The following is a 19725-nucleotide window of genomic DNA, read 5'->3' on the forward strand; positions in this document are numbered from 1 at the left end:
AGTGTCAGCTGGTCAGCCGGTTGCTGAGTGTGTGGGTGTCTAGTCAAGACTGGGATCATCAAGATAGGGGTCTGGAACATTAGCCTAACCTAGTTTGGCACTTCTTTTTAATTTCCTTGGTCTTAGAGGCTGGGACAATGTGCTCAGTGCCTGACAAAGTAATAACATTTGGCACATTCTGTAAATTTTATTTTTTGGGTTTGCGTGGTGACTTGTCACTGTCTGCTTCATAATGTTGCTCTTGGGGTGGGGTGTACCCTGTTGGTGTAGGACTGGTTTTAAATGTCTTAGAGCTGTGTGATATTTGCTGAACTGTGATATTTCCAACTGGGGCTGCTAAGTAAGCCCCTTGACAGAAAGTGTTTGTGCTGGTAGGCAAAGTGAGACCATCCGGAAGTGATTCATATGACTGAGCTGTTTGTTTAAATGGGAACGTGGTTGCTTAGAGACCGTACCTTTGAGCAAACCTAGTGCAGCGCTGGTTGAATGGAGAGGACCCATGACATACATGAGCAAATCAGGACTCTACTACTTTATTTTTTCTTTGAAGGGCTCCTCCAGTAACCACCTTGATCCTTGTGGTTTGACAGTATATGAATAACAATCTTAAACATGTTGATGAAAATTTTAGTTATTAGTTTATTTTGAAGAATTTTGCTTTCTTGAGTTTGAATGTAGATTTTTTTTTAAACTTTGCTAAAGAAGCTTTATTAAGGGGGCTCCAGTGCAGAATTCCTTGGTCCTGAGAGAGAGAGAGAGAGACCAGGGAAATACCATCTAGAATCTTTTTTTCTTATAATTGTTGGGGGGAAAAGAAACCTTTTTAAGAACAGGTATTTTATTATAGAAATACATTACCCTTTATGACAGCTTAAAGGAAGTTAAAAAAAATTAAACCACCACAAATAACCAAGCCAACCCTATACTATGAGACCAGTAAGATCTGAAATCAGTAAGGTCTTCCTTCTTTCTGAAGAATCTCTTACTGCTTCTCCCTCCCCTCATTATCATCATCAGTACTGTTTATTGAGCACACATAGATTACTCTTTAAAAGAATGCTTTGCTTAAGGCAAGGAGCTTTGGTGGCACAGTGCATTACGTGCTGGGCTGCTAACCAAAAGGTCAGTAATCTACTATTCTTTACATTCTAAAAGATTTACAACTGTGCCTAAAGGAACCCTGGTGGTGCAGTGAGCTTCTGCTAGCTGACAGGGAGGTGGTTTGGACCCACAGTAAAAAGACAGTCAGCTTTGATACAGATCTGCAGCATATTAGACCTTAGGGGGGGATAGTTCTATCCTAGGCTTGCTGTTAAGTAGGAGTCCACTCAGTAGGGTTTGATTTGTTTTGGGTTCTTATGTGCTAGGCATTGTGTAAGTACTTGCTGTATATTTAGTTAGCTAGTCTCAGAGTCCTGTGAGGTACTTTTAACTCTCATTGTTATCTACACTAAACAAATAAGAAAGTAAGACTCAGAGATTAACTCGCCCTTCTAAGTAGTAGATCCCAGATTTTAAGTTGGCAAGGAGGCCAATGGATGTTACTGTGCTAGCCTGCTCTTCGGCCATTGCTACGATTAAAGATAACAGTAGTAACTGCCCCTGTTGGGAGGTGCTTTTGTGCCAGCACCAATTCATAGTGACTGTGTACAACAGAGCGAAATAGTCCCCTCAGCCTATGCTATCCTCACAATTTCCTGTGTTTAGACCCATTGTTGCAGTCACTGAGTCAGTCCATTTCATTGAGGGTCATCGTTGACTTTCCACTTCCATTTCCAAACATGGTGTCTTTCCCAGGAACTGATATGCTCATGGGGCATGGTTCACAGTTTCTGCATGAATGGTCCAGACTTCTGTCTCCTCCCATGCTGTCAATCACCATTAATTTAGGCTGTTTGCCTAAGTTCCCATCTATGTTTTACATTAATGATTGCCACATAAATCCACATAGATTACTCTTTAAAACAATGCTTTGCTTAAGGCAAGGAGCTTTGGTGGCACAGTGCTGGGCACAGTGCTGGGCTACTATTCTTTACAGTCTAAAAGATTTACAACCAAAGAAGCCTGTAAGAGGGTCGCCGTGAGTTGAATCCCCTTGGCTGCAGTGGGTTTGTTTTGGCTTGATGCTTGAGGCAAACATTCTTTAATAATTAGGATCAACTTCTGCTGCATTTATTCATGGTGGAGCTAAAGATGCAAAAAAACAAATCCTTAAAATACCATATCTGCATTTTGTGCCCCCTCCCAATCTTTCTGTCAGTGGTAAACCTTAGGTGGATAGATATCAAAATACTTTGTTGATTGGTAAAAGGCTTGTGCATATACAAATCTTCATAGAACTGCAGTAAACTTAATATTGTGATATGAATTGATGTTTAGAAATACAGTAGCTAGTCAGTGACAATATGTGTTTAACTTTTCTGACCTGACTCCTGCTTACTGTGATGTTCTCCCAGGAGTTGATGGTGGTGTGATAGAGAAGGCTAGAGAATTCCCCAGTTGCTTTACTTCTTCAAAAGCTGGTATCTGCTTTGAATTCAGCCAAGGGAGGCGTTCCTTCTTCCTGCTTTTTCGTTTGCTAATAGTGACCTCATGTAGACAGGAGTGGCAAATTGGATTGGAAATTGTCTTGAACGGTTTGGCAAGAACGATATTTTTTTCTCCTGTGGGTGGAGGAAAAGACAGTCTAAAGGCTTCTATGTCTTCTTTTCTCAGAATACCTTCCTGTTGACTCATTGGAAAGCATAATGAAAAGCAAAAGGAGCAGTGGAGAGGCAGCTGCCAGTCTGAGGCTTGGCTTCCTTTGGGCCAGATATTTGGAGACTAAGAGAATGCTAGCTCTATAGTGTTGGGACAGTTTGGTAGTAGAAGGAAATGTGGTACTTGGTATTTATCCATATGATTTAAAAAAAAATTTTTTAAGAAATTTAATTTTTTTTAATTAAAAAAAGTGTGTGTGTATGTGTGTGTGTGTGTGTGTCACTCATCATATTTCAAAGAATGTGTGTCTTATTCATGGAAATTGAGGATCAAGAGGTTCATTGGTACTTTGGGCTAATTGTTTCCATGTGTCTTTGATTTTATTCACCTTTCTTTGCTCTAGAACAGGAAACACCACTGGTTGCATCATAGATGGCCACTCAGAAGCCTTCAAGAGCCTAAATGGTACTCACTAATGTAGAGAACACTGCCCTTGTGGACTAGGACCAATTGACCTTGGTTTCCCCTGAGACTAGGATCCTGAGCCTCATGACCTGTGGTCTGCTTCTTTAGGGAGTTTGGTTATTTTTTATTTTGTTTAGATGTGGTATCACACTGTACATCCGCTTTGCATCTTTGGTTTCATCTCACGGGAGTATATTAGAATGCCTCACTTTCCTTCTTCAGTTTCAGTTTTTACTGTAACATGTCAGTTAAAACTCACCCCCTTTCTTTTTCTATTATAAACAATGCTGTAACTTTGTGTATGTTTATATGTTTGAGTATTTTTGCAGGATAAATTTTCAGAAGTGGTGTTTCTGAGTTAAAGGGAGCAACCATGTTTAATTTAGATAAATATTGTTTGCCTTCCGTGCAGATTTACATGCCTAGCAATAATGTAGGGGAAAGCTGCTTTCTCTATTATTTCACCAACCTAGAGTATTATTTTGAGAAGAAACAAAACCTCACCAGTTTTATGAATGAAAAATTATTTTCAAATTCCTGGACAATGAGTGAAGTTTAAAGACTTGTATTTCCTTTTCTGTGAACTGTTTGTCAAAATCGTTGCTTATTTTTCTATTGAGGTTTTAGTCTTTCTTCTTGGTATATCAGAGCTCTTTATATTGAGGAAATTGACCATATGCTATTTTTGAAGGGGTAGATTTTCCCCGGTTCATCCTTTAATTTTAAGACACTTTAAACAATTTTTAATTTTTTAAAAAATTTTTTGTGTGTGTACCATCAAATGGATCTGACTGGTATAGGAGGAGATTTCCCCTCCTTCTCCAGCAGAGCACCTGGTGGATTTGAACCGTGTACCTCTGGGATTGCAGTGCAGCTTCTTGCCACTAGGCCACCAGAGCTCCCTTAACAATTTCTAATTTTAAAACATTGAATTATGAGTTTCGTTTTTGGCTTTTTCTTTCCTTTGTGTCATTTTATGGAGTCCTTCCCTATTTTGAGATTATAAAAACATTCCCTCATTCTAGTATTTTGGGGATATAAAGAATTTTAACATTTAGCTCTTTGATTAATCATGCGAGAAGAGATTGCCCGTCCTCCCATGGAGCAGCTGGTGGATTTAACTTCATGCCTTTGGCGTGTTTGAACACAGCTCCTTATGCACCAGAGCTTGTATGATCAATCATTGGGTAGCATCTTAAATTGTGGCAGCTATCTTTGTGGCAAGATACAGCTATCTCTGTAGCAACTATCTTTGTGGCTGTCTTTGGAAATGTTCTGTGGAGTTTACCATAGTTTCTATTGTGTAAAAGGAAAACTTATTTTATAATAAGATAGCTTCGTATATTGAGATTTAAAAAAACTTGACTTGTCCTTTTAGAGAAATTGTCCTTTTAGAGAAAAAGTAACATTGTGATGTTAAACAGATTAATAGTGTGTAATGGAATTGGCATTAAGAAAACCAGTTTCAGATTCTAACAGCTTTTGACACGTATACTGTGAAGAGATTAGACTTGCCAAGCTAATATAATTTGTGTTAAAGGAAAATACAAGTTTGGGATTTGAAAACTATGCGGCTTATTCTTTTAATGAGTGTTGTGGCATTAAGGGTCTCTGGACAGACAGGCTATAAACATAAGGAAAGCTGTATAGTATCAGAATGAAAAAAAAAATCGAACACCACAAGGCAATCTGTGAATGCCAAGGAAATGATGCAGACAGTTAATGTGTGAACGTTTAGATGAAGGAAGGGTTATTTTATAACTGGGTTTTAAAGATAAGCTGAAATTGTATGGGAGAAAGGAAAACTATATGTAGTTGTGTACTATCAGGTTGGAACCGACCCATAATTGACCCTCCAGGAGAGGCAGCAGGTGGATCCCAAGTACTTCCCTTTGCGTTGGTAGCACGGTTCCTCACCACTATGCCATCAGGGCTCCATATAGAGATTATGTACATACTTATATGTGGCTAATACCTCTGGAGGGAGCTCTGGAATAGCTTGTAGGGAGTTGTGCCTCTGTGGTGGTTCAAATCCACCAGCGGCTCCGAGGGAGAAAGTTGGGCAGTCATTTCCTTTGCTGTTTACAACCTTCCTGGGAGTTGGTGGTGTACCTTTTTTAAAGAATTTTTTTTCATATTTCCCCCCTACACTTTCCTTCATTGACATGTTTCAATCATTCTTATACATTGAGTTTTATAAAATTAATCACCACTAATGGTGGGCATCTTTTCAGGTCCCAACTGGATCTTTTCCATTTTCTTTACTCCCTCTCTCCACTTAGAAACAAGGATGGTGACTTCATTCTGCATACTTTGTGATTGTTATCAGGAAGGTCCTTATGATTTGAAAATTTACTTGATAGCATCTGACAACAACAGATGATGTTTGGTGGGTTAGTGGATCCTCATTGTGGGGAAGGACAGCCAAACTTGGATAGAGGAGGCGGTTGTTGGCAGAGAATGACCCTGGCGTTGAAGGGTTTGTGCTTTGCTCTGCATGAAGGGTGTGGTGGCAGAGGGCTTGTTCCTGGAGGAACTGAATCTCAATGCTTTGGAGTAGTTAGTTCCGGCATTGGTATGTTCCCCTTCTGTATTGCACACAGCTTGGAAACCACTGAAGTCATGTGCTCTGCAGAACTTGTTCAACTGGTTTCCTCCTCACAGACCCCTAATTCCGATTCTCTCCCTGATTTTTTTCTACATGTGCTCTTGGTCTGGGCTTGTTTCAAGGCTCACCACAGTACAGGTCTGGTGTAGTAGTTATGTCTTTGCCCAGTTGGAACCGGTAGGGCCAAGTACATATTCCCTTTGAAAAATGTTATCAATAAAACAAGGCAGACAGGTATTACACAAATTACTGAGCAAGTGCTGAATTCCAGACTCTAGAAGTAGGCCTCGTTTTGGGGCTATGTCATGTTATCAAAGGGACTCTAGTGGTTAAGCTCTTGGCTGCTTAAAGTTTTGTTTGAAACCTGTTCTGCAGAAGAAAGGTGTGGCTAGCTGCTTCCGTGAAGATTTATGGCCTTGGAAGCCCACCAAGGCAGTTCTGCTTTGCCCTGTGGGGTCACTGTGAGTCAGAATTGACTCATTGTCAGTGGGTTTGAGTTGTTCCTTGGAAGAAAGGTCTGGAAATATATTAGTTGGAAAACCCTATTGAGCAGTTCTACTCAGACATGTGGAGTCCCATGAGTTAAAACTGACTCCATGGCAGCTGATTCCTGGTTCCAACTTGATTATCTCTTTTCATCCTCACAGCAATCTTAGTAAGATAGGTATTGTTCTTCATCGTAGTTTACGGACAAGAAACGGAAGTTAGAGGAGAGGTTAGAAAATATGTCATTCTTGCTTATTCTTGCTTCCTTCCCTCTTTTCCAGGAAGACGTGTGTTCCCTTCTATGGTTTGCTGCCACCAGTAATCTTCAGAGTATTGTTTTCTTTCATACATCTGTAATTCTACCTTTATTCATTCTTTTCTTACAGACTGCAAACATACTTCTTCTCTCTCAGATCTTCCACTGTCTCTTGCTCCTGTTACTCCAGTTTCTTTTCTTCAGTTTTTGTTCTTGAAAAAAATGTACATTTGTCATTTCTACTTCCCTTGTTTTCTCATTACTTTAACCTCTTTCCTCACCATTCCACTGAGACTCCCCTTGAGGAAGGTCCTAGATGACCACGTTCCTTATCTGCACTTCATTTTCTGTTCTCTCCATCTCCTTGCAGCTTTGAAATTCCATTCTCACCCTGATATGCACGTTTCTCCTTGTTCTCATTCCACCAGTGATTGGCGTTCTCTATAGTTACCTCTAATGTTGCCGGGCTCTGAGGCACCGTCCTTAACTCTTTTCCCTCTGGTGGGCTCATCCATTTCCCCATGGTGCCATTTTCAGTTTGTGCCCCGAACCTATGAGTTTCAGATTTATATTTTCATCTGCCTTCCTAATTTCACTACTTGGATGTCTCTGACAATTCAAGCTGAACATGTTTCAAAGATTTCGTATCCTCAGTCTCATTATGAAGTCATCATATGTTCTGGAAAAGCAAAACTAAATCTCTAAATTTCCATTCTCACTCTAAGGAAGTTTCTGTAAGTTTACATGTTGCTGTATTTCCTTCTAGAACAGTGTATGAGTATGGAGTTCTCCCCCATGCTTGACAGTAAGAAGTTACTATTACTACCTTTTATCTTTGCTGATATGACAGGTGAAAATGGATGATATTTTTACTTTTATTTGCATTTTTTATTAGTAGTGAGATTTGAGAATTTTTCATATACTGGTCATTTTTATTTCTTTTGTGAATTGTCTTGTTTCCAGTCCATGGTTCTTTGTCCTTTTATTGTATATATGTACTATATATAAAATATGTATATAAAAAACTGTACACACACACACACACACACACCCCCCTAGAGGTTTTCCCTATTTTAGAAAAATAGTGTGTTCCTATTACATCTTTCCTAAGCTGAAACAGCACAAAACAGTTACTCTTGAGTTTTCCCAGACTGAAAAAATAATATGTAAAGCCTAAAGTAACACTTTACACTAGCTTCTCATTTATCAACCTGGATGGATTTGAAAGACCAAACGGTTATTAAAAAATGGAGATGTTATAAGAAGAAAGATTACCATGTCAGAATACAATATGATGAGTGGCACCATCGTTACACAACTTCCAAATCACATTCAATTATTGTCAAGTCAGAACCAGCTCTTAGCTGACCTTCAAGTGGGCTTTCAGAAGCTATAAGTTACATGGGGAGGAGATTGCCTGTCTTTCTCCCACAGAGAAGCTGGTGAATTAGAACCACCTGGAGTTGGCAGTGCAGCTCCTTTATCATTAAGTCATTAACGCTCCCCATGGCCCTGGAAGTTGAACTATCACAGCGAATGTTACTCTTGTCTCACACTTCTGCATTCGTCTCTGTCAATATATGTTCATTTTCAAAATAGTTAGATACTAAATTTCTTACTATTATTGTAAATGTTAAATGTCATCAGATAACAGGATAATTGAGACTACCGGCAGTTGAATTGATACTGATTTGGACTCTGTAGGGTCTCTGAGGCTATAAATTGCTATGGAAGGAGACTGCTTGTTTTTTGTCTCCTGCCGAGCTCCTGATGTGTTTAAACCACTGGAAATTTGTAGTCTGGCTTAGTGCCATAACTCGATACAGACTGCCATCCTGGCTCCCTTGCGTGAGGAATCAAAACCCAACCCCCCCTCAAATGGACTGCAGTTGAGTCAGAAACAACTCATAGCTAACTCTTGTGAGTTTCCAGAGGCTTTAAGTCTCAGGAAGGAGATGGCCTATCTTTCCCATGTGGAGCCATCAGTGGACTGAATTACTGGAGATTTGGGTTAGCATTGCAGCTCCTACAGACTATGCCAGTTTGCTGCAAAAACAAATGCAAATTTCACTTTTTTTAAAAAAAGCAGAAACCCTCTTTGGATTTCTTTTGGTTACTAACAACAAATTCTAATGTTCTTTTATGAAAGCAAAGTGAAAAAAAGCTTTTAAAAAGCAAGGGATTGGGATTTCTTGACCCACTTTCCCCAGCTCTACCCTCCACCAGGATACCCCTACACTTCTACCAAATCCCTTCAGAATTTATCTTCCATTGTCCAACCCTTAATTTGACAGCTTGTACCTGAAGCTTTCTTGCCTTCTGTGATTCCAAACACGTCAACTGCTGACAGTTTTTTATGCTGTGACCAGTGTTTCTGGTGTTATATATGTTTTGAAAAAGAACCATTCAATCTGTTAACTGTGTTCCTGTTTAGTAGTGGAGTTTCATACCTGATGTTACTTTTTTATAATTTTGAGTTAGATCTGCTAAAGAGGTTCTAGGATTAAACTTGAGGAGGAAGAACTTGAAAGTTTACATTCCTTCATGTGAGAGGAATGATTAAGAGGTCTGCTGTCCGCTTTGTTCAGCTTTTGTCAGAAGTATAAGGTTTTTGCTACTGTGTGGTTTGTGGCCATGGCTGGGAGTACTAATCACATGAAAGGTATGCTGATGTCACCATTTGATATGCTATTCTCAGAACGGGGTGGGGGGGGTGGAAATTACGGGTTGAAACATTTGTACTTGTTAGTGAAGAAAAGAAAAAATGATACCCCCACACAATTGTATCCATGCCTTCCCTGTATTTTCTCATGTCCTTTTCTCTCTTTTATGCAGGTGGATGGAAGCATGCCTAGGAGAAGAGCTACCTGCCACCACAGAACTGGAGGAAGGACTTAGAAATGGTGTTTACCTTGCCAAATTAGGAAATTTCTTCTCTCCCAAAGTGGTGTCCCTGAAAAAGATCTATGACCGAGAACAGACTAGATACAAGGTGAGCCCTTTCTTGGTGCTGAAATTTCTGTGACCTAAAGTCTAGCATATTTTATTCTGTGTAATAGATATTAAGAATTAAGAAATAGCATGTAAAGTATGTTTACTCTAAAAAAAAAGCCTTCATAATGCCTAGCAGAATGAAGAACATAGTACAAAGGTGAAATAAAGCAGTAAAAGAACTTCAGTTTGTTTGCATTGCTGATAGAATTTTAGGCCAATTTATCTAGAAATTTCTATGGTCCTTGATGGATTTATTCCTTAGAAGGCAGAGGAAATAAGCAGGGAAACTACTGCTTTAAATTGGAAATAATAGCATTTTTTGAGGAAAAAGTCCATGATGTTTAAAATAGGGAAAGCTGTCCAATTTCAGAAAATTTAAATAAGTGAAAGAATTTGATTCCTATGGCCTTAGATTGGAGAGTATTCATTAACAACTTGCAGACTGCAAATGTCACAGCTTTGCTCTCAGAAAGGGAAGACGACATGACATTTTTGCTGATGAAAATCAAAGGTTACAGTCTTTAGTATGGATTGTACCTCTACTTAAACAAATAAGTAAATGCAGCTAGACCAGTGAGCATCGTCATGATAAAGGAACAAACTTGAAGTTGTTAAGGGCTTCTTCCCCGCCCTTGAATCAGCATGGAGTCAGTAGCCAAGAAATGAAATGAAGTATTACTAGGCAGATCAGCTGCCAAAGACTTCTTTAAAGTCTTAACATAAAACAACGATGTCACTTTTAAGACTTAAGAAACCATTTTCAAACTGGTGTTTTCAGTTGCCTCATCTGAATGTGAAGCTTGATAACAAGTATGGGAGACTGAATCATTGCATTCGATTGTGTGGTGGTAATGAAGAGTATTGACTACACCATGGACTGCCAGAAGAATAATAGCTGTCTTGAAAGAATTATAAAGATTGCTTTTTGGAAATGAGGGTGGCAAAATATTGTCTTATACCTTGCACATATTATCAGGAGGAAAAAGTCTCTGGAGAAGGACATCATGTGTGGTAAAACAGATCAATAAAAATTGAAACAGAATGAAGACTTTCAGTGAAACAGGATCAATGAAAATAAAGATCCTCAATGAAATAGAGGACCAAAAAAGGTTCATAGAAGAAAAGAAAAAAAATAGAGGATCAATGAAAAAAAGACCCTCATTGAGATGGGCTGACCCCTGGGCTGCAGAAGTGAGCTCAAACAGCAGTCCCTGTGATGCTGGTGTAAGACTGGACAGTGTTCTGTTGTACTGTTGTTTTGTTCTCTTGTAATTGCTGTGAATTGAAATGTACTTGACAGCATGTAGCAACAATATATATGTTGAGATGAATGATGTGATTTGTCTAATGTCACTAGGCAGATAGAATCCAGGTGAGTTTAATTATTTTTTTTGTGTGTGTGAGTTTAATTCTAAAGAACATGTCCTCTTGAGTGTTACACACAGGAAGACTCTCCAGTTGGTTCCTAAAGAGCTGAGATGTGCTTTTGATTTCTTGATTGGAATGTGAACGGAATGGTATAGACTAACCTTAAATTTAGTCATAGGAACTTCGGTAGTTTTTTTTTGCTTTTGTTGCAGTGTAACTGACAATGCCTGATGTCCTTTTGTTTGTTTTAGGCAACTGGTCTCCACTTTAGACACACTGACAATGTGATTCAGTGGCTGAATGCTATGGGTGAGATTGGATTGCCTAAGGTAATGGATATATTTATAGTTCTAGTGTTATTCTTGTGTTGGTAGAACAGTCTCATTCTACCTGTAAAATTATTTTCAATTGTAATCTTTGTGATTTTTTTCCTAAATAAATACTAAATGGTCTCTCCTGTCTGATTTAAAATAATTTTGTTCCTTTTCTTTTATATTCCTTATCCTGGAGAATTTGTCTGTGATTTATATACTTTTACTACATGAAATCATAGACAGTATTATTATTATTATTATCTAGTATTATTATCAGTATTATTATTATCTAGTCATGGTAGCCGTAGCTAGGAAAATTGTAGTTTTAGGTTTTAATTTGCTTTGTTTAACTGAAGTAAACCCCCTCTCACACCTAAATAAAAGCCGGTGGGGTGACCAGAGACTGCTTTTCCAAATAGTACTTTTTAGTCTGTGTTATATAACACTTTATTCCTTGTAATATTTACCATTAAATGTCTGTTCACCTAATGAAGTTACCTGGTGAATACCAGCAATGTTTTTTAATTAAAGCTCTATTTTTGTTCTTGATCATGTGAACTCCAGTATAGATTTCTTATTCTGTTTTCTTTATTTCTAGATCTTTTATCCAGAAACTACAGATATTTATGATCGAAAGAACATGCCAAGATGTATCTACTGTATCCATGCACTCAGGTAATCAGATTTTCTTGGTGAAGTAAAAAAGATTAGAAGTAGCATCAGAGTTGAGTTTGTAGCTTTTATTCATCAGTATAGCAATAAAAATTTTTTTCTACCAGCGTCAGAATTTTCAAAAAGGTTGAATGTTGCTATCATAACAAAATGATGAGAAATGAACTATTTTCCTAAAGTTTAAGGAAAAGGAGTTTATTCCCATAATAGATAAATTTGTTGAAAATTATCTAGTGGTTGTGGAAACATCTAGTGTTTTGTGGAACTATATACTTCACTGAGGATACTGAGTAAAAGAAATTCCTTTTTATAATTTCTTTAAAATCTTTTAAACTATGATAAAACCTATGTGCGTCTGAATCCTTAATATTTTGTTGCAGACTGATGAGCTTAATTACAAAATAACTTAAATATTCACTAATATTACAATTTAATTTTGTTAGGGTTTTCAAATATTCATAGCAAATCTCAAATGACTGCTTTCAGTTTCTTTAATCATCTGGGTCCTTGTTATTAAGCCATTTATTCTTTCATGAAATAATTTTGTACTAACACAAATAAGAAAATATAATAACAAAGAATATTGGTCTGTAAATTCATAGTAGATTTGAAATGTGACTCAGTTCTGGATATTTGGTTTTTATGATCAAGACATTAAATTGAAAGGAAGAAGTAATACGTCTGAAGGGAGGCTAGAGAGTAAGTGTTGGAGTATAAAAACTCATAGCCATCAAATCAGAACAAATTTATAGCTGATCTTCTAATAGATTTGAGGCTTTAAATTGCACAGGAAGAGGTTGCTTCTCTTCTGAGGAGGAGCTGGTGGATTCCTATCTCTTAAATTTACAGCACAAATCCCTACCCATTAAGGTTGCCAGAGTATGTTGTTGTTATGTGCCGTTGAGTCGCCTATGACTCATAGCGACCCTGTGTACAACAGCCCTAAACTCCACTCTGTCCTGAGTGCCAATCACACCGTCTCTGACACTCCCATCCCAATTATCCCAGTCACTGAATCAATCCACCTCATAGAGGGCCTTCCTCTCCTGCGTTGTCCCTCCACCCTCCCAAGCATGATGTCCCTCTCTAAGGACCGGTCTCTCCTCAGAACATGTCCAAAGTATGTTAGACAGAGCCTCAGAATCCTTGCCTCCAAGGAGCCACCCGGTTTAACCCTTTCCAGGACAAATCTGTTTGTTTTCCTAGCAGTCCATGGTATTCTCAATACTCTTCTCCAGCACCACAGCTCAAAGGCATCAATTCTCCTTTTATCCTCCTTGGTCATTGTCCAACTCTCTGATGCATAACAAGTGATTGGTGATAAATTGAATTAAATTGGTGAATTTAATTCAATTTACCTTTCTTACCTTATACTCTGGTGCCAGAGTATAGTAGTGTAGTACTATAGTAGTGTAGTAAGGTAGTACTGTAAGGAAGAAAACGATATATTTTCTATGTAGAAGTTACAAGATGGAGTTAAAGCTGAAAAAAGAAACCTTTTCTAAAAGTTACTAAGACAAACTCCCTTGCCCTTGTAACTCTTCTTGTGAACCAACCAAGGCCAGTTGTGGGGGCCCAGTCATCCTCTGAAGCAAAGACAGTTCAAACATCACTAAGCCCAAGCCACCTTTCAAGCACAGGTCAGATAAGCAAACCAGGTTGAAACAAAGACTGAGGTCGATACCCTTGACCAGTAGGGTGAAAAACACAGCCTTATCTTTTATATCAAGGATAAAGCTGAGCAGACAGCCCTCCAGTGTGCTTACTGGTCAGAGTTTGGTCTCCTCAACAACTTTCTGCAGAAAGACTTTGCTGAAATACTTTGTTCTTGCATGTTTCTTTCGAGACACTGAGCCATGTTTCTAACAGTACAAATTTACTTAATGGCCGTAGGGCTGATGGAGAAGTTGGTGGAAATGAGTAATGCTGGAGCATGCTTAAGTGAACATGGATACGAGATTTCTTGTCTGGGCTACGTTTTAATGTAATATATATGTGTTTAATAAATGTGTATTAATGTAATGTTTATATACATCAATCCATAAGAAACCTGTTGTCTCCAGTTTCTTTCTCAGTCATGTACTAGATCCTTGACATCACTGGTATCACAATGTGTAGCCCACAAAAGAATGAGGACTAACTAGCTGAGAACTAGGGATGTCTTGTCCGGGCGATTGTGTTAACCTCCTGAGAAATTTCCTCCCAAGCTACTATCCTAAAAGCGCTAATCCTATCACACCCTCCGAAATTATTTTGATGGCTCATTTTCAGCTGCTTTGAGTATCCTGTCCTGTCTCATCTCTGTCCCTTCCTTCCTGAGTACTTGAGCTCTCCAGTTTAATCAAACATGCCAAATGCTCTTGTGCCTTCGGCATTTGTTCTGTTTGCCTGAGATGCCCTTTCCTCACTATTTTAACTCATTCGTCTCAAACCATCTCTTTCCTGTCAGGTGGAGTTTAATCTGTGCTCCTCTTCTGGTTTTGTTTGTATGTCCATATTTCTTGGGGGCAAAACCTTCTTCCTTTTTCCTTGCTTTGCCTTTGTATCTCTAATACTTGAATACTTACTTGGACATAATAAGGAATCAATAAGTGTTTTTTGTTAAATTTATGCACTGTGGCAGATCTGCTCCTCCTGACCCACTTAAGCTCTTGAGTATATTTGTCCAGTAAGTGAAGAGAAAAAAGAAATAGTAATTCCTCTTACCAGCTGACTAGCTCAGTTCTCATCTGTTTTGTTACATTTTCTCCAGTGCAGCAGATCTTTGTTTTGTCCGAATTCTTTTTTATTTCATTCGTGTTTTAGTTATGTTGTTTCTTTCTATGCATTTGATCTTCCCCCATATTTAGATTATTAGTATTTTAGGAACAGAGGTCATTCATTATATTCTGCTCCACTCTCCTAAGAGCACTTAACATAAACGATAACATGCAATTTTTTTCCCCTCAGTGTATTAGGAATGACTGATACCTAGGTACATTTTCAGAATAGCCATTTCAAATGTGTGTGTGAGATAAAACCAGATTGATTCTTTGTGATTGGCTTACTGTTACATGAGATCTGTCTGTGTTGATGTCCTTGTGAAGGCTGTTCCTCCAGTGGATTCTGACCTTGTTAGGCACAGTGACTAAGCTGGCAGAATTTCTCCTTGCTAGTTCTCTGATCACTCTACCTCCATGTAATCTAGGTCTCAGGCCCTCACATTCTTTCAGCACAAGATTAAGAATTGACTGTGCCTTTGGATAAGAGTTAGAAAGAGAAAAAGAGGATGTGTGCTTTTGTCCTCTGTTTCTATTGAATATACTTTCAAAGTATACAGAAGAGCATTCTGTTCGGCAATTTGGAGGATGGATGCCATCATTATGTGTTTCTAGGCTCGGATCTTTATAGGAAGGAGCTTTAGTGGCTTACTAAGGCATCGTGCTCAACACAGGCATGTGGTTAGAATCCAACAGCTGCTTCACAGGAGAAAGATGGTCGGTCAGTCAGCTCTTGTGAAGTTTACTGTCTCTGAAAACCCACGGCAGGGAGGGTCAGATATCGGTTGGTTCTAACTCAGCAGTATACAACAGCAACAATTACACATTGGATTTGTGCAGGACTTGAGTTGTGTCTAGTGATTGCGGTCCAGTGCTTTATTTCATTACAGTTTATGATGTTATAAAATAATATAGGTAAAACTGAAAAAGTCTTCAAGGTAAAATATTGTTACTGCAAAGGGGGGGAGGAGTATTTTAGGGATACTGAGATTCTCAAAGTGTTTTTCTTTTATTCTTTATGCTGATTTCTCCCTTTAAACCTAAAAGTAGTAGCAGGGAGGTCTAATTATTTTGCATATTGTGTCTTCTAGTTTGTACCTGTTCAAACTGGGCCTGGCTCCTCAGATTCAAGATCTGTATGGAAAGGTTGACTTCACAGGTAAGGAGTTAGGAATTTGGTAAGAAAAGCTTGATTTATGTGGAAAGAGCCTAAAAGAAGCAAAAGTATCAATTTTAAAAACTTAGGACTCCAAAAATACTCTGGCAACAGAGATGAAAGAAATAAAAAAATAACCTGTTTCTCCTAATGTGGTGGATAAAAACATTAAACTTATAAGAAAATGGAGCATGAAACACTAAGTTTGCTAAACACTAAGTTGGCTAAAATGTTAGTATCATAGAAAAAGTTTTATACTCAAGCTTTCTTCTCCTTCCAACAACTGGTTGTTGATCACCTATTGTAGGCAAAGAACAGGGGAGAGAGTAGGGGACTGAACTGATACAAAGATGACAATGCAATAATTTAAAACTTTTGTTTATTTGGATTGGTGTTTCTATTATTTACTGTAGTAGATTCTTATGCTTCAGTAATCTCACAGTGTTAAAGGAGAAAGACGGGCCTTGGGAGCACCAAGAATCATTTCAATAGAAATGATTGGTTAGAAAGAAGAGAGAAAAACCTTTTGAACTGCTTATTTGTTTTGTAAACCTGAGAATTTCAGAAATTGGTAATAAAAGCTTTTATTCATGCCAATTTTGGTGAAAACATACCCAGCTGAAGACATCCATTCCTACAATTGAATTGTACAATTCAGTAACATGGTCATTTTTCATGTTGAGTCCCAATTCTCACTGTCTATATCATTTCATCACCATAGACTCACTCCTCTCTACATTTCTCAAGTATGTAAAGCTTTTATCTGTGATATATTTCCTCTTGGGGAAGTGCTTACCAGACCCAGAGCAAGGGCCAAACCCTACATTCTTTATCATTTGGCTTTCTGCCTTAGAAATGAAATTGTTGGTTGCAGAGTTTGGTGGGTGGGGAAAGGGAGTGAAAAAACAGAAAAAAAATCCCCAACAATGTAAATGAAAACACAATGTAAACAAATTACTGAATGCAAATGAAAAAATGAAATTGTTTTAATAGCAGTCAGTGGTTTGTAAAGACCAAGATAGCTGATTGTGTCATTTACTTATTCAGTTCATAAGTTCTTTGTAGAAAATAACCTATGTAGAAAATAAGTTTTGAACAAACTCTTTCTGTGGGGCCATTCTACTGTACCTTTGGTGCCCTTGATAATAGTTTAATACATGCTCTGTGCCAGGTATTGTATTACGTACTTTCCATGTGTTATCTCCTTTTAACAACCTAAATGATTGATGTGATTTTATTTCATTTTATGGCTGAGCAAGTATTTCTTTCTCGAGGTTACACAAAAATATTTGACTAGGTGTTCTTTCTTGTAGAAGAAGAAATTAACAACATGAAGATTGAGCTGGAAAAATATGGAATCCAGATGCCTGCCTTCAGCAAGATTGGGGGTATCCTGGCTAATGAACTGTCAGTGGATGAAGCTGCATGTAAGAAAAATGTTCTGGGCTCAATTGCTGCTACCACTTCCAATAATTAATACTGTGGTAGTTGTTTTGAACATTAGGAATTTTACTAATACATTGTTGTAGTCTTCTGTCTATTATTGTTTGGATGTAATTGATTACTTTTATGAAAAGTGCTATATTATTAGTACCTTTTTTATTTTCTTGTTTTCTATGTTAATTGATAATTAAGTATGAAAATTTCATGAAGTATGAAATAAGCAGATGCATTTTACAAGGGTCTCTGAGTATACCTCTATTTCATATTTAGCATCCCAAACGTGGATCACAGGCAGAGCCATGCCTTTGTATTTTGTAAAGAGTAAACAATGTTCGGTCGGAAATAGGGTGTTGTTTCTCCAACCCCAATCTTTGTTTCTCTGCAACTCTTTGTGCTGGAATAAGAACTGGATAGTGTTATAAGGTCATGTACATCCTTTTAACCACGATGCTGTGTGCCTTGCTGTTTTTTTTTTTCAGTACATGCTGCAGTTATTGCTATTAATGAAGCTATTGACCATAGAATCCCAGCTGACACCTTCATAGCTTTGAAGAACCCCAATGCCATGCTTGTCAATCTTGAAGAACCCTTGGCTTCCACTTACCAGGATGTACTTTACCAGGCCAAGCAGAACAAAATGGCAAATGCTAAAAACAAGGTAAAGATAAAATAACTTAGTTGAATGACATTCTTTTGTTTGCTGTAACTCCATTTTAAAAATCCGTGTCATTGAGGTATAGTTTATGTACAGTGAAATGCACCCATTTAAATGTCTTGAATGTGGCAGTTGTGTAACCATCACCCTAAGATTTCCATGAAGCCCTTTTTGCAGTAATCCCTACGTCCTCCCACACCACTGTCTCTGACCCTAAAAAGCTACCCCTTTGCTTTCTGTTGCTATCATTTAATTTTTCAAGAATCTCTTTTAAATGGGATTGCATAGCATGGAATTTTCATATTAGACTCCATTTTTACTTTATTGTGCAAATAATAAAGAGCAATAGCTTTCTGAGCTGTTAAGGCTGGGTGGACCCCTGAAACTAGTGCCAGGATAATCTTTACATCATAAGCCAAGAATATGCCATCATCTTTAAACCAGATAATAACTTAGCTTAATTAGTAAAGATGATCTGTCTTGAGCATTGTTCTGTTTAAAGACCTATCTATGCGGGATAGAATTGACAGTGGGTGGCCTAGTAGTAGAGAGCTGTGTTGCCATCCAGAAAGCATGCAGTTTAAATCCACTAATTGCTTCAGGGTAGAAAGATGAACAGTCTCCTCTCATGCGGTTTACTGCCTTGGAAGCTCGCTGGAGAGTCAGCTATGGTTTGGTTCTGACTCAAAGGTACCTGACACTAACATCATCTGCCTTGAGCATTTGACAATAGAAAGTTGCAAGGTTAAATAGAAAATATAGTTGGCAGTGAGTTGTTACTGAGAGAACAGTTCAGAAACAGAAACTGAGATTGATGCATATAGAATTGTCACCTTTATTATATATGGAGAAATTGTTGAATTGGTTTATGTTTTTGCTGTAATGTATTTTCAACAGCAACCATAATAAATGAAAACTGAAATTTTGAAAGGTGGCTTCCAAATATTATTATAGCCCATCTGTCTTCCTAGCTTTAGGGTGAAATATTCTTGTATACTATATAATATAGTGGAATAATTGAAAAAGTTAGAGCTACAAATCTCATTTGAGACTACATGTGTACTTACTAATTTGTTGTGTTTTTTTAAATTAGTGACTAAAATATATTCAGTCTTGACAACCCCAAAGGCAACCCCATTCTCAGAATATTGATTGTATCTCTTATTTTAGAACAGAGATTAAACCATGTGATAGGTCTCACACTATCCTGCAGACAAGTAGCTGCTGCCATAGTCGTGCTGTACCTGTACTACCAGTGAGGTGCTGAGTGGCAACCTGGGTTCCTGTCTGTGCAGGGTGCAGGCCACTGACCCTTGAGAGGCTGACAGTGGTGACCTAGGTGTCAATCTGCAGGAGGCAAACCAGTGTCCATCCAGCATGAGTGCTGCTGCCCAGCTCTGTATGAATATTTTTGCTTGTCATTAACAAAAAAAATCTTCTTGCTCTCTTTATTTTATAGTAACATAGCATTTATGGTATTTATACCCTTATGAATACCTACTCAGCACACTCATTTATTCTTGGCTTTTGTAGGGTGAGAGTGGAACAGAAATTATTTCCATGGTCTTTTCAGGCACTTAAGCTAATTACTTGTGCTTTTTTTACTCATCCTCAGACAGAGAACTCTGAGAGAGAAAGAGACATTTATGAAGAGCTGCTCACTCAAGCTGAAATTCAAGGGAACATAAACAAGGTCAATGGTAAGTATGCCCCTGAGTCCGCACATAAGGGGCTGTTAACAGAGTAATAGAGGAATGGCAAAGGACACACTGACAAAGAAGATTAATCAGAACTGGCTTTGACAAGCACTGTGGCATTTGGACAAGAACAAACTGGGAGGAGGGTAGAG

At 38.1% G+C, this 19725-nt stretch overlaps 1 protein-coding gene across 1 annotated transcript in view; it reads left to right on the top strand.

The window, feature by feature from the left end:
• Positions 1-19725, top strand: part of IQGAP1 (IQ motif containing GTPase activating protein 1) — a 66154-nt gene that overhangs the window by 14473 nt on the left and 31956 nt on the right. The window contains 7 exon segments of the mRNA XM_006885210.1: positions 9351-9507; positions 11129-11206; positions 11790-11866; positions 15714-15781; positions 17092-17205; positions 17701-17879; positions 19492-19576. Coding sequence (XP_006885272.1) covers positions 9351-9507; positions 11129-11206; positions 11790-11866; positions 15714-15781; positions 17092-17205; positions 17701-17879; positions 19492-19576 — 758 coding nt within the window.

This window comes from Elephantulus edwardii, unplaced genomic scaffold (genome assembly GCF_000299155.1).
Source record: "Elephantulus edwardii isolate Elephantulus edwardi_28Jun2011 unplaced genomic scaffold, EleEdw1.0 scaffold00041, whole genome shotgun sequence".
Classification (NCBI taxonomy): Eukaryota; Metazoa; Chordata; class Mammalia; order Macroscelidea; family Macroscelididae; genus Elephantulus; species Elephantulus edwardii.